We start from the raw sequence: 15,685 nt of genomic DNA, 5'->3' as shown, positions 1-15,685 counted from the left end.
TGATACAGGGGAATCCAATCCATTGGATCTGTCTGTCTTTAGTTACCTTGTATCTATAGTCTCTCATCCATCTAATATCCCAAAAATCGTATATACTGGGCATGGTGATATGAGACTCATACAATTTCTACTCGAGTCTCGCTCTAATCGGATTCTCCCGGAGCTCTCTTTCTCTCTCAATCCGAATGACTCTGGCCTAGGATTTGTCTGAGCAAAAACACATAAGATATCCCTCTCATGACACCGAGAGTGGAAGATCATATATCGACACTCAATGGTTCTCGTAAGGTTGGTTGTCACTCTTGATGATTGGTTGTGCTAGATTTGAAACTTTTAAACCCATAAGTGTGGTATCAAAGAGTGAAGTATTAATACAGGACATCCCTAGTGTCTTAAATCTAAGGACCAGGTACATCACTGGGACAACAAAATCGTTGTCTTAAAATGAGGTATCATTAACCATCTAGCATTTCGTGAGCGGATCAATTAGTGAACTCATTCTCCAATGAGCACTTGCACTGTAGCCCTAGTGTCCACACATGAGCAGCTATGAGACCAGTAGCCTCAATCATATATACGGGTATACAGTTCACCAGTCTGTCCGATTATCTCGATGTTCCTCTCGAGTAATCTATGACCGGGATTATTTAGAATCTGTGTTTAAAGGTGAATCAGTCTCATTATCGTGATCTCGTCACGATCCGATTCTCATTGCATAAATTCATGGACATCACAATATATATACGCAACAAGTAATATAAATTGATAAAATAGCAAATAATATAATGAGCAAAATGAATGCGTATCATGCCACACGTGCTATCACTCACGTGATTGGCTTGCAGGGAACTTATGACTAGCACTTATCTCTTTTTTTTTGTTTTACTTGCAATGATAGTGTTTCATTGTGTCACTGAACAATGACATGTTGTCGAAGAGTCACTGAGTTTGCAGCAATGCAGCATTGATTTATGTCTAGGTCAACATATTTTGTCATTACATGATATCTAGGTAAGACAAGTTTAATTCTTCTCAGAATAATGGAGGGTGTGAATCCCACCTTGAGAATTACCTGGGTACCCACATCTACAATTATGTAAACCGGAACCTTTTGAAGATGAAGAGAATAAGCCTGGTGGTTAGTTTGTTGCTATGAAACTTTAATGTTTCACATTTCTCATCGCATTTTCTTTGACTAGGTCATTCTACATTCTACCTTTTTTTCATGCTCTTTTGCTAAGTCTACAGCTGTGAAGCTAGTCATTTGAAGTATTTCCCATTTTTCCTATACAGCATTTGTGGAACTATAATTTTATGTGATTTAAACTTCAAGTCGGTTTCTTTGTCAGGATGAAGCATCTGGCAGACTTTCTGATACATGTAGTAATTTCCGAAAGCAGACAGGTTCAACTCAGAAGGCTATATCATTGCCCTCATCTCCTCATGAATATAGGGGCCAGACATTAAAGAGAAGTGGGGACTTTCTAAGAACAGAAGTCATGGAGTCGAATTGGAACAAACTTTTGCAGACATCTCCCTTTTTGAATAAGCCTTTATTACCTTTTGATGAATGGAACATTGAATTCTCAGAGTTAACTGTTGGAACACGTGTTGGAATAGGCAAGTTAGCTGAAAAAATATTTCTCTCTTGCATATTATTCCTGCAATTTGATTGTTGTTTACTTTGAATTAAGCTGCGCTCATATATGCTCATATTATCTGTTCATGATCCTTTCTTATTGGTAACTTATATCTGCAATAGCGTGTCACATCAGTCCTAACTCTTTTGTTGCATTACTAAAATCTAGCAGATGGATCCATTCCCAACTTTTTTCTTAATGGATTGGGCAATTATGTTCAAGAAACTCAAGTGGATTATATCAAGCTATATCTGTTGCTTAGTGTAATATGCTGGAATGATACTTTCTTTCTGTTGAAACCATTGTATCACCATAATATTTTTGGATTTATTTTTTGTTGCACTTAATGGAGCATATTTTTTGAGTATTATTAAAAACAAGGTATGAAATACCGTATCGTACCGGTGTTTCGAGGTTGGTTCGGTATGGTACAGTACCGGCATACCAAGCGGTACATCAGGGCGTACCGAACGGTACACCAAGGTTTACCGAGCTATTTCCTCTTACTGTAGCACTGTAGCAATGCTATAATATGTCATTGCAGCACTTATACAGTATATTACTGTAGCACTATAGTACGGTCCGTCCGGTAGCGGGCGGTCTGCGTATCGATATGCCATCAGACCGGTACGTACCATCCGTACTGGACGGTACCATTCGAAATTACATACCATGATTAAAAATGTAAATAACTATACAATTATGTGTGTTGTGAAGCGTGAGCAACTAGAAGCAACATTTCTGTGGTAAATTAAATCCTTAGCCCAATTGATTGTCCGTTGACTTTAGAATTAGATGAGCCAAACTAATATATTTAAGATATACATTTTTAATCACCGATTGGCATCAAAAAAAGAAATTTCTTTTAATACCAGAACCTACATTATTTTCGCAATAACTAAGGTCATGTCACAATATGCAAGATAAGTAAAAGAAATTTTTATAGTTGATTGGAAGATATCGAGAGCCAGGAACATTTGGATACATCACAGTTCTTGATAGAATGCTCATATGAGGTCCTAGGAGTAAAGGGCATGTGGTCCTAGGGATTTCTTGCACAATTTGGTAAGATTTCAATAGAATGCTTACAATGAACCACATCTGTTCTGCCATTGTGTCAGTACACAGGTGCACCTAGTACCTTTCATGACAACATAACAATTTTTTTCATTCTTATTGTGTGCTGAGGCATGCCATACCATCCTGATTGGTACACATCTTCCAATAAGTTACTGGTATTGGTTTCAGTATTGGTATTTTAAACCTTCTTGTTCTTGCTGTTTCAATTCGATTTCTATCACCTGAAAGAGAGATGGTCTTGAGGTTTTTAGTTTATGAAAAACAGAAAATGTGAAACTTTTCTGAACAATGTTCTGATCATAAGCATTTCTATCTGCCTGCTATATGCTGTTCAGTGGGTACTGATGATCTGCTAAGACACAGGATGATAGACTTAACAATTTGTTTCATCTATCTTTAGGATTCTTTGGGGAAGTTTTTCGTGGCATATGGAATGGTACTGATGTTGCAATAAAAGTTTTTCTGGAACAAGATCTGACAACTGAGAACGTTGAAGATTTTTGCAACGAGATATCTATACTGAGGTATCACTTCCTTGTCGCTTATAAAGATCTAAAATTCTCTTTCTATTTTCTGATGCTTTGTTCTTACTTCATTTTTTTTCTTTTCAGCCGTCTCCGGCATCCAAATGGTAATTATTTTCTGCTATCATGTGATAGATTAACAATGAATTTTCCACACAATTTTCTTCACTTATCTTTGTTATATTTCTTTCTGCAGTTATATTGTTTCTTGGTGCATGTGTGAAGCCTCCACACCTGTCATTGGTTACAGAATACATGGAGATGGGATCTTTATATTATCTTATACATACTAGTGGCCAGAAAAGGAGGCTAAGTTGGCGTAAGAGATTAAAAATGCTTCGTGATATTTGCAGGCAAGCATCAATAATATCCTACTCATCTTCTGCATCAATAATATCCTACTCATCTTCTCTCCTATGGTTATCCATTTTTCTGTGTCTCATATTTGCTTTACCATGCTTCTGTTTTGAGTATTTATCTTCTGTAATTTGCATCGTGGCATAGCCCCCTTGTGCATAGGATTCTCTTAGAATGGGATGATTTGCTTAACCATTTATATTTGATGGATATTATTAGATTCTTAGTTGTCAATGAAAGTATGCCTTTAGTGTTTCTTTTCTTTTCTTATAATCACTCCTTTATTCATTTTATTTATTTTTATTTTATTCTCTAAAGAAGGCATTATCTCTTTTCCCTTCCTATAGCCCATACTCCATTTCTTATCAACAGTTTTTTGTCCATAATCTACTAAGTGTGGAAGATTTTGGAGGTCGGCACCTCAACTATTGTCATGTGTTGATATATCTGATATTAAGACATCCTTATTTCTTTGTGTACAATATTGCCATCAAAGGTTGCCATTTCATGGCACCAAGGTAGGATAATACCTTTCGAGCATGGTACAATTCCATGTTGTGTTGTTCATTACACCCCTGCGCCAACCAACATAGGCCAATGTTGATCTTGTCATAGTTGATACATCCAGCATGGGTCAGCATGGTCTACGTCAAATTACTTTCTGAGACATCATGAGGTAACTCATGCTGACGCAGTCTAATTGACAGTAAACATTGGCTATCATTTTACTAGATAAACTCTGCTTCAAGATAAACATACCTTAATTTTTTATCCTAGAATACTAGTATTAACTATAGATCGCCCACTTGTCTTTGGCTCGATTTCGTTTTATTTACTTCTGATTTTTTTCGTAGCATTTTGTCCACATCATGGTAACTCCATTAGGCAACCTCGCAGATGCTGCTGGACCTCCTTAGCAATAGGTCAAGTGGTGAAGTGGAATCAGGTGGGCCCTACCACAAATGAGCTAACTTTAGTTTTACCTTCACCCTAAGAGTAATGATGCGACTTCTTTTAGATAGACATCCAAAACAATTCAGATTTCCATGTTAAAGATTTGTAGGAAAGTAAGATAGTAAAATGATTTATTTAAGAAGATCGGAGTGAGCAGCATTAGCTTCATAAACTTTATAGAATTCAAGTGATGGAAAACTATCACAGTGAATGTGGTTGTTTTTGTGAGTCTATTTTTGCTTTAGAAATTGGATAATGAAATTCCATTGTATACATAATAACAAGGTTTGTGACGTTCATCTTACTGGTCCAAATCGATGTATTGACTAGTCGACGGTACGGTAAGTACCACTTCATATCGACGTATCATGTGTCGATACGATGGGGGTGTACCGATAGCACGAAAAAATGACCAAAAATAGTTCCAAAGATTCATAAAAAATAAAAAAATTAGATTATGGTTTTTAAGTTAAAAATAAATATAATTTTAGTATAATTTTAGTAAAAATAATCTAAATTAGGAAACAATAATGGCATGTATCTTTTTTCGAACTTTAAGGAGTAGCTTTGTGATACGTTCCGAACCGTCCTTTCGTTGATATTGAATTATCTACAAAGAAGATATTTTAATTGTTAGATTATCTGTTAAACAACTTAAATTTTAAGATATAAATGAATCAAATAATTGATCAATAGATATACTTATTTCTACCACCAAAAAGAACGACAGGACTCCACGAGCGGTAGATCGAGATTCTCGATCTTATGTATTTGTATATCAATTTAATATGTTTGTTAGACCCAATCCTAAAATTAATCCAATGACATAGTCTACTGATACACCGTATACCATTGGTGCATCAATATGGTGATGATCGTAGTAGTTTGATTATTGTGAACCACACATGTCCGAGGTTGCTCCTAAGGCAAGTACAATTATGGAATATATTGATTCAAAGGTTAGAGAATGTCGTAACTTCTACTTTTGTCACTGATCTGTTGCTCCATATCATAAGATCGATCACCGTACTACTACTCGGAGAAGAATGACCAACTATCATCATATTGTTGTTGGCCATAAGATTCTCCATAATACAGTAGTTGTGAATACGACGAGCTCCGCTCTTTGTCTACTTCGTGTTGGCTCAGTCGTATATGCTCAAAATCATCCATTGTCTTCCCCTTCCGTGTATAAATTTAATCAGCACCTCGTCAAGCTCCATGATTTGAATCTTGGGTCGTATACATAAAATACTACTACACGATCCATGAACCTTCCTCAAACTGTGTAGACAAGACCATTGACTCCCGACATCGTCGCCATTATAGATCAAGGCATTGCTTTCCACATCGTTGCCATGTTTCTAGATCGAGTGCTTTGCTGAATGCGATTGACAAGGTGTTTTGTCGTCCGACTTGATTCTTTCCAACAGTGCAATTAATACTACTGTCCTTCCCTTTGCCTTTTCCTTTGCACGTTGGGCGTCTCTAGTTCCTCGAATAGTTTGACTTGATGTTGTCTTGCTCCTTTCGCAACATACTGATCCAGAGGGATCTTCCTCTTACTGGGGTTGTGCTTTCCTCTTTTTTTTATTGCTTCAATGACAAAACATGAAGGACGTGAAAGATCTCTCACCTCATCAACAAGAGGATCCTCTTGATTCTTCTCTACTTTGACCTACTCTAACATCAGTTGTGAATCTTCGTTGTTCTGTTGAAGGTCGATGGGAACAATCTCTGGTTCCTCTGGCTCCTTGTCCAGCTCAACATATCGCAACCTTAGCTACATGTTGTAGTGGACATATATCAGTTTCTACAGCCATCTATACGATCATCTATTGTGGATCTTCGGGTGAATCAATATGAACATTGACTAGTTATGTTCGCAACCACTCAATGTTGTCACCGCAAAAGGACATGTACGGTAATCTTCTTTAAATTTGGTGTGTCCCCTCCAAATTGTAGCCAACACTTGATTGTAAAAAGATATAAACAGGACTTTATTAGCATAACAAATAATTAGCATCAAATATAGTTTATAATCAACATGTGTACAACTTTCCCTTACCATGATCCATACTATAATGACACTATATAGTAATATCGTTGGAGAATGAACTAGTTGTTTCTCGAAATAATTGGCCCTCTATAATAGCATCAACTACATCGATAGTGTTTGGCAAGAGTTGATATATAACATTTTTTTAATATCGACAATAAATCTGATCACGTTCCAAGACAATATCAAAATTGAATGGTCGGATTTAAATAATACGTTGTAAGACAAATAATTTCGTTAGTATGAATTTTTCAAATATTAAAAAAATATGAATTAAATTACACTGAATATGAATTTACCTGCATTATGGATGTCTTAGTCTATATGAACTTTAGCCCTGCGATCGATGATATATAAGTATTGCTTAACCTTAAAATTATCTATGAATGTTTTCTTGACCTCCTCTCTTATTATAATTAGCATATGTTTAAGATAAGGTATTTAGGGACACTTGTTTATATCGACCTTATAGAGGACAACATAAAGTGGTTCCACTCCTGTTACAATTTCATTCATGGTATCCCAAAATATAAAAGAAATAATAGTTTTTTTAATCGTTTTTTCATCGCTCGATCTCGAATACCTAGAATCGAACCATTTCTATAAGGTGACAATTGCCTTGAGACCCCACCTCTTTTGCTATATTGACTTTAAAGGTAATGAAATTTGTAGTAAACCAAGTGATTTCAAGTTGAAGTATCTCAACATTTGTATACTTTTGCATCAAGAGTGGACTCAATGATGATTATATATAAACCTTGTTATCAACTGTGCTTGAGCTATACACTTGTTAACTGATGGTAGCTTATCAATATTCTTTTGTATTAGATCCATGCAATGAGTTACACATAAAGTCAAAAACATTATTTTCTTTTTCATCAATTGTAAATCGATCTTCTTGAAATTGGCTCCATTGTCGATAACTATCTAGACAATGTACTATGATGTTGTTAATATAGTTTACATCTTGAATCTTGTTGAAAGCATTAACTAACTAATAAAAAACCTTTCGTCTGCTGCAATACACAAAAAATGATGATACTCAATCTTGTTGGCTCTATCCAATTGTTACACATTGATGTCCCACCATATTCGTCCCACTGTCTCTTGAAGAATTTGATCCAATTATGTCACCTCATCTAAATACATGTCATGTATCTCCTTTGATGTTGGAGGTTCGATCCCCGTGCTAGCCTTTTGAATAAAGGAGACGACGCTATGATAATATGGACTTTGGGTTGTGTTTGCTGGAATCATATGGAAGTTGAATCATTTAGCTATTGCCTTTCTAATATCCCGCTTCTTTTCTTTTATATATACATCGTCAATCTGTGTCTGCTTCATTGTTTGTGGAGGATAGGCTTGTGGATCAATATTAATAATATATGGTATTGACCTACTGCCAGGTCCATTGTGGATTTTATCCCTCCTCATGCTACCAATTCAATCTAACTGAGGAAAGGTAATTAGTTGCCTTATGTTGGCCAACCTCTAGAATCCCTATAGTGTAAACCCACTATAGGGATCACGCTCCCATTATGAGTCAGGTCATCGATACCTCGTTGCTTCCTCGTACATGTACTGATGTTCTAATGATGCACAAATATCAGCTCTAAGATCTAAGTCGATATCATTGTCACGACCCTCATGTTCATCATAAATTGGTTCCTACGTAGCCTTGTAGTATTCTTCCTCTGCTCTTGCTTTCTCTTTAATTGTATCTTCCCTTTCTTGTTGTAACTTATCTTGAAATGATTTACAAATCTCCGTCGGAACCTTTTTGCATTTTGCAATATCGAAAAACCCGTCGATTAAATGCATTTTCACGCAATGATTCTTCCACCCTTGCCGATGTAGTCACAATAAATGCATTGCCAATAATGAAGGCTCCCCTTTAACTTTCGGGCATAATATCAAGGGTTATTTTATGTCTATTTCTTTGGTGCTATGTTTCTATCAAAATTGAATTAAATAAGCAAGTTACGACTAGCCCTAATTTGAAATAATATGGTGCGATTATATGTAATCAACTAACTTTACCACTACAAACTTGTCAATCAATATATTCAACATTTAATACATATAATTTATTCAATATATGTCAAATTACGATGATTTCATAATTAAATACACGAATCACAATATTAAAAGCACTAGTTACTCCCTAATTAACCATCTTTTATCACAATAAACATGTTAAACACTCTAATAATTATTAAATACATAAAATTAATTCAATAAAGGGTCAAATAACAATAAATTTATCATTAAATACACTAATTATAGTATTAAAAAAACTTAATTAAATTTTAATTGGTCATATTTTACTGTTATAAATATCTCAAACACCCTAAGAGACATTAAATATCTAAATTTGATCCAATCTAGGTCAAATTACGATGATTTTATCGTATACTGCATACCATGATTTATAACGATGATTTAATCAAATGTATGTATATTTTTTTATTATTTTTTTTATGATTGATGAGATAATTAAGCCTATTCTATGTTCACAATGTCTAATATGTTGTTTGAGGTCTTTGTGATTTTAGAATAGTGTTAATTAGGGAGTAATTAAGGTATTTAATATTGTGATTAGTATGTTTAATGCTGATTTTTTCAAAATCAGACACAATGGGTCAAATCTCTGTACGTACCGGTTCGATGGCATACCGGTACGCGGACCGCCCGGTACCGCTACAGTGCTACAGTATTAAATATCTAAATTTGATATTTAGTATGCAGTACCGCATACCGGTATGCCATCGGACCGGTACGTACAGAGATTTGACCCATTGTGTCTAATTTTGAAAAAAATCAGCATTAAACATACTAATCACAATATTAAATACCTTAATTACTCCCTAATTAATACTATTCTAAAATCACAACGATCTCAAACAACATATTAGACATTGTGAACATAGAATAGGCTTAATTATCTCATAAATCATAAAAAAATTAAGAAAAAAATATACATACATTTGATTAAATAGCTCTTCCTCTAATTTAGGTGTTAATTCTCTCTAATTAGCCTTTGAAGCTTGATCCAAACCACAAATCACAGTTTTGTGAAGCCTTAAGCTAGTGCAAATGTGAGAAAGAATTGAGTGAGAAAGAGATTAAGAGAGTACAAGAGTTTAAGAGAGTGAAAGGGGGTGAACGAGGGAGAGGAAAGGGTTTAAAAATCCTTTAAAATGGAACTGATTGTGAGAACTAGTCTAAGTCGTTTGTTGGTAACGATCGAAATCTAATCGTTATTGGCCTAAATCAATCGGTACAGGTTGGTAACGATCGAATTTCAATTGTTTCAATCGGTACAAACCCTATGTCGGGTGATATGGGATCATTTAGCATATACCACCCGGTATAGGGTGGTCCACATACCATTTCCCTGTTGGACCGATATGTACCGCTCATACCGGGTGATATAACATGGCATTAGCAAACCTTGCATAAAAATAATGAACAACATATTTTGTGACCTTTTTATCCTTTTTTGATCTTGTGTAAAGTTTACTGAAACATCTTACAAATTGACTCCACTTGCTACAGCTAATGAAAATGCAAAAGTGATTTTACATTCCTGCTTTTGTTAAAATTTTTCAGAAGCCAATACATGTGAAACACTTTGAGTTAGGCATTATATCGGATGCAATGAGTGTCCTTAAGATTGGGTATATAATGTTACTACCTATTTTTCATTGGATGTGGATTAGTAGTTAATGTATCATAGGCAAGGTATGCAATATCGTACCATACCAGTGTTTCAAGGTTGGCTCGGTACGGTACGGTATCGGCGTACCGAGCGGTACACCAGAGCGTACTGAATGGTACACCAGGGTTTACTGAGCTATTTCCTCTTACTGTAGCACTGCTACAGTATATTATTGTAGCACTATAGCACGGTCAGTCCGGTAACGAGCGGTTTACGTATCGGTATACCGTCGAACTGGTACATACTGCCCGTACCGGGCAGTACCATTCGAAATTGCACACCATGATCATAGGTTCGTATGAACCTTAGTAAAAAATTTCAAAGTGAGGTTTCAGCCTAGGCCTTCAGAACTCTATAAGGACAAACTGAGCTGAGAATATGGTTCTCAACTTACCAACAGTTTCTATTGTTTATTGTGGATTTAAATTCTTGTCATCTTTTTTTGTTCTATTTTGAGTTGCTCTTAAATTGATATTATTTTATTTGGACAAGACCATTTAGTACTTCTGAACTTTTAGATTGGTTCAGCATATGCTTGTCATGTTACTCTCCAATTGTTGCTTGTCTGTATCCAGTTATATAACCATTCTGATGGTGGATTTGTAGTTCTGTCAAACAACCAAGAACTTGCTTCGTACCTGCCATTTAACTTGGTCCCAATTAGGACAACTCCATTCTCAAATTCTTTGTAGTAGTCCTCTCTTAAATATGCAATCTTCATTATTAGTCTTGCTTCAATTCTTGCACCAAGGTATGGAATACTGTTTGGGTAGGTCAATGTGATCTGATATTTACTGGTCTGACAGCTGGCTTGATCCAGAATGGGTTGTACTGCCCAATATACGTATTGGCTTGCTGGATGATAAAATAGCCTGGTACAATACAGTACCAATCAGTAAGTTTACCATACCTATTATTATTTTTTAACAGTTGTATTAATAGTTGTTTCGTTTTCATGCTCTCACTCTCTGCCTCTGCCCTCCTCTGCTGCCACCTCCTTTACTTGCACTTCTTTTTTCTGCCATTGTGTACTCTTCCCATGTTGCAGTCATTTCCATTTTGTTCGGATTGTTATTTTCTCCAACTAGTATCTCTTCTTTTCCTCCTCTTTCTCCTTCTGCCCCTTTCCAGCTCCTCCTTTACCTCCTCTTCCTCCAGCTCCTCTGCCAATCCTCCTTTTCTTCCTCCTCCCCCACCTCTCTCTTTCTCTCTGGCCCAGATGGAACCACTCCATTCCGAGTATCAATATGGCAGTGTGTCAGAACTGTACTCTTCCAGCCACCAATTGGTAACCTCAAATTATTATTATTATTCCGTATGATGCAAGGTAAATATGCTCATATATAAATGTTCTATTCTTCTGGGATCCTACATTACAGATACTAAAAGTCGAGCTTTCTTTTAACCTAAACTTCTGTATTGATTTGGGAAAGCTCAAAAAAAAAAAGAAAAAAAAAAAGATCTTTGACTTGCCTTTTACATTTAAAACAAATTTTGTACAAATTAAATATGGCTGATGCTTATATGTATGATATATATCACGAAAAGTTGAAAGAAGCCATCAAATAGGAATATTTTGTTGCAGAAATTGTCAGGTATTTTTGTTTTATCTAGCTATTGCACTGCTAAATTTTCTATCTATTCAGTTCAGTGATCTTTTTTCTACAATTACTTGTTTACTTTTGGTTGATAGTTATGATTTATACATTCTCTTATATGATGCTTGCCATAACATTTTAGTTGAATCGTTAAAAGTACAAAATGATTTTAGCTTCATTCTGCTATTATCTAAGCAAAAAAATGTTATTACTGCTCTATAGAGTGCCAGATAACTTCTGGCCAACACTAGAATACCTTCTGGTTATTGTTTCTCCACTCAAATTCTGTAAAGAATTTGACATTTTATTTTGGTACTCCCCTTTTGGAACTGACTGATTTTGGGCTGATTGCATATTCTGCTTTGAAGGAAAAATTCCGAGTACAAATTACATTTTTCTGTGCCCTTTCCATGCATTAATTTCCCCAGTTACTTGTTTGGTTGACAGCTTAGTTTTCTTCAAAAACCTGGATATAGGTGATCAGTGATGGTCCATTTAGACTGATAAACTATTTACTAACACTGTTTGCTTTCGCAAAAGAATTATCATTTGATACAAAAAGCATATATTTCTGCAATAAGTACTCTTATATTGTGGCCTGATTATTTATTCCGTGATATAAAAAGGGGGTTGATGTGCATACATCGCATGAAAATAGTCCATCGTGACCTAAAAAGTGCAAATTGCCTTGTGGATAAACACTGGACAGTCAAGATATGTGATTTCGGACTTTCAAGGGTGATGAAAGATGGTCCAATGAGAGATAACTCATCTGCTGGAACCCCAGAATGGATGGCTCCTGAACTCATACGCAACGAATCATTTACAGAGAAATGCGACATTTTTAGCCTTGGAGTTATAATGTGGGAGCTTTGCACTCTCAATAGGCCATGGGAAGGCATACCACCAGTTCAGGTAAGAGATGGTGTAGTTTTTTGTCCAAAATATGTTCTCTTGATAAAAACTCAACCTAAAAGAAACTACCATCATTTTTTTGTGCTGTTAGGTGGTATATGCAGTTGCTAATGAAGGTAAAAGGCTAGACATACCAGAAGGCCCTCTTGGCAGCCTAATTTCAGGTACATCAAACACGGAGCTAGACTCTTTCTGATATCTTAGTATTGTCCACTAATCAACTGAAAGTACTTTACATATCTGCTGTAGATTGTTGGGCAGAACCCAACGAGCGACCAAGCTGTCAGGAAATCCTCACTCGCCTCCTCGATTGTGAATATTCTCTCTGCTGACTCTTGTGTCGACTGTAGCATGTACAGCAAGTATCAGTCGTTTATTTCCTATCAGCCTTATTTGTAAATTGATTTATCCATTTTGAGTTGTGAAAGTAGAGCTAAGTGATTTATTGTTAGGGAATGTTACATTTGTGATAGAGTTGACTGTCTTCTGGGTCAATTGATACAACAACTTGCACCTTTTTATATTTATATCTTCGACAAAAATTTGTTTTTATTTTATCTCACTGGTGAGGTTTATTGGTTTTTGCAGGTTAGCTGGTCTGCCCATCTACGTAGAGAAAACAGAGACAGCTTTCTCGAAGATTGTGCCTCCTCCTGCTGCCCTATACAAGATACCACTATCAAAGATTGGCCTCCCTGTTTGAAACACGGGTACGGCCGCTCGTGAGGGTCTGTTGACCGGCCTTCCCCTTGTCACCGTGTCCCTGTTCCACAAACTAGATTCTACATTCTTTTTTTCTTTTTTACAAACCACCAAGAGTGTCACCGCCTCTTCCAACTCTACACAGTCAAACCCAAATCACAGCCCCAGATAAAAAGTCTTATGACCTGTTGCCATCACTACCTCTTTAATCCATTAGGTTGAAAAGAGAGGAAGAAAGATGAAAGGAAAAAAGCTGACTCCGACGTCTTGTTCATTAGGAGATCCAAGTTTGGACCGCAATATTCCCTCTCAGGGAACCCTCTATTTAAAGTTTTAATGCGCCTCGAGTTCTACTTTGCTGATCACTTTTCCTCTACATGTACATGGCTGAAGTGGCAGCAGAGCAGTTGAAAGCTGAGTTGGAGGCAGAGAGACTAAAGAAGCCGCAGTTCGAAGTGGTAGCCGTGCTGTTGTCAGTTGAATTGAAGGTCAGAACAACAGTTTCCAAAAGTTGCGTTGACGCTCGACATCGTCTCATGTTCATACATGTTCCGCTGAAGATCCAGCGTCACTGGTGGGTCAGTCTTATTCTGATCATTTTATCTTTGTCAGAATGATTAGACTTTACAAGAAAATGAATTCATTTTTCTCAGCCGCATCCATTCATGCATGTAAAACAATATTAGTGATCAAGAACTAAGTTACGTGACTAATTAACCCTTTATTCTTTTTTCTGTCGGTCATTATTGAAACGACTTTAAAGTAGGTATCAATCATCCATATGTTTGGCGACTCTCAACACGTCACAAATGAGTGTGCGTTTAGGTCTGGATGGTGAAGCAACAAGTTGTCAATAAGATAAGGGAATGACATATACTTTTGTGAGATGACCTATAAAATAAGTATAGGAATGTGTTGGGTAAAGAGCATGAAATAAGTGGATAACCCGTCTCGGTATAGAAAGAATAAAGGTGCTTTATCTCCGTGTGCCAGATGATGAAAGCATTATTATTCTTAATTAGCTGTTCCTTTTCTTCCATCTCTTTGATAGGGTTGATGCGTCCAATGCAGACCAACATTATCTAGTCAAAATTCTCGAGACTAAAACTACGCATAATGGGGATCTAAACAGGCGTATGTGGAAGTTTGATGTACTCATGTTTAGGAAAGTCGTGACTACCACAGGATTGAGAAGCCATATGTGTCACAAAGCAAAGAGGCTACAGGTATTACTCTGAATCTTAGATGAGAGGCACCCTTTTATTTAATAAAAGAGTTTTTGCTCCTTTATCAATCCCATTCTTTTGAGGTCATACAATAATTATCAACAGTTAGGATTATTTACAACCAAATTCATGTGATAAACATGTTTGCTGGCCCTATGTGGGGTATGTTTGCTCTCTATTGTTTACATAAACCAGACAATGAGTACTCCATCCACATGTCGTTTATAATGTTTTGCATTAGGTTTTATGCTTAAGCATTGCATAATGTATTGTCAACTTTAAACCAAAAAAAGAAAAAAAAAAAACAATTAACACCATGCTTTCTCATTCACCTAGAAAAGACAATCGAATGTTTTTTTATTGTTTCACAAAAGAAAAGATAGCCCAAAGCACTTTAACCTAACGTTGTTTAGTGGATTAGAAGCATTATTGTGAGCAATACGAATCGCAATACAATAATAATATATTGTCCACTGTGCACTAGTGTTCGTTTGGTGTGCCCTGTCCGATCTTTTATATACGAATCGCAAATACAATAATATATATATATATATATATATATATATATATATATATATATATATATATATATATATATATATATGGATGCAGCTTTTTAGTGCAATTGGGTGTTCTTGTGCAATCATCCAAAAAATCTCATAGAGTTGCTCTACTTAATTTATTGCTCTCCAACGGTTATTCAATCATTCTCCCTTTTGCTTAAATACTTTAAGATGTTCCTTGCATGATGATTACTGTTTCCCAGAGAGTTAACAATCTCCTCATTATCCAGGCCCAACCAGCTTAATTAATTCAGCACTTGTGTTTGTTCCAATTGCTATCCATGCATTGGACTAATGACATTTATGTCTAATGAACATGACAAATCCTACATCTTTATAATACATT

The 15,685-nt window shown here is 35.9% G+C and overlaps 1 protein-coding gene across 10 annotated transcripts in view; it reads left to right on the top strand.

Moving 5' to 3' along the window:
- The window catches only part of LOC103980908 (U-box domain-containing protein 51), a 31,607-nt gene extending 16,814 nt beyond the window's left edge, over positions 1–14,793 (top strand). For 3 of the 10 annotated variants that reach the window (XM_018825463.2, XM_009397435.3, XM_009397434.3), the window contains 8 exons: positions 1,350–1,620; positions 3,121–3,244; positions 3,332–3,351; positions 3,441–3,597; positions 12,560–12,848; positions 12,940–13,012; positions 13,098–13,210; positions 13,437–14,274. In XM_018825463.2, the coding sequence (XP_018681008.2) occupies positions 1,350–1,620; positions 3,121–3,244; positions 3,332–3,351; positions 3,441–3,597; positions 12,560–12,848; positions 12,940–13,012; positions 13,098–13,180 (1,017 nt within the window). In that variant the 3' untranslated portion in view covers positions 13,181–13,210; positions 13,437–14,274. Of the gene's footprint in view, positions 1–1,349; positions 1,621–3,120; positions 3,245–3,331; positions 3,352–3,440; positions 3,598–12,559; positions 12,849–12,939; positions 13,013–13,097; positions 13,211–13,436; positions 14,275–14,601 lie in introns of those variants that run through there. The other 7 variants (XR_010495929.1, XR_010495928.1, XR_010495930.1 and 4 more) reach the window with 7 other exon arrangements.
- The last annotated feature ends 892 nt before the right edge of the window (positions 14,794–15,685 follow it).

Source organism: Musa acuminata, chromosome BXJ3-4, assembly GCF_036884655.1.
Source record: "Musa acuminata AAA Group cultivar baxijiao chromosome BXJ3-4, Cavendish_Baxijiao_AAA, whole genome shotgun sequence".
NCBI classification, from domain to species: domain Eukaryota; kingdom Viridiplantae; phylum Streptophyta; class Magnoliopsida; order Zingiberales; family Musaceae; genus Musa; species Musa acuminata.
This window is presented reverse-complemented; position numbering and strand designations above follow the sequence as displayed.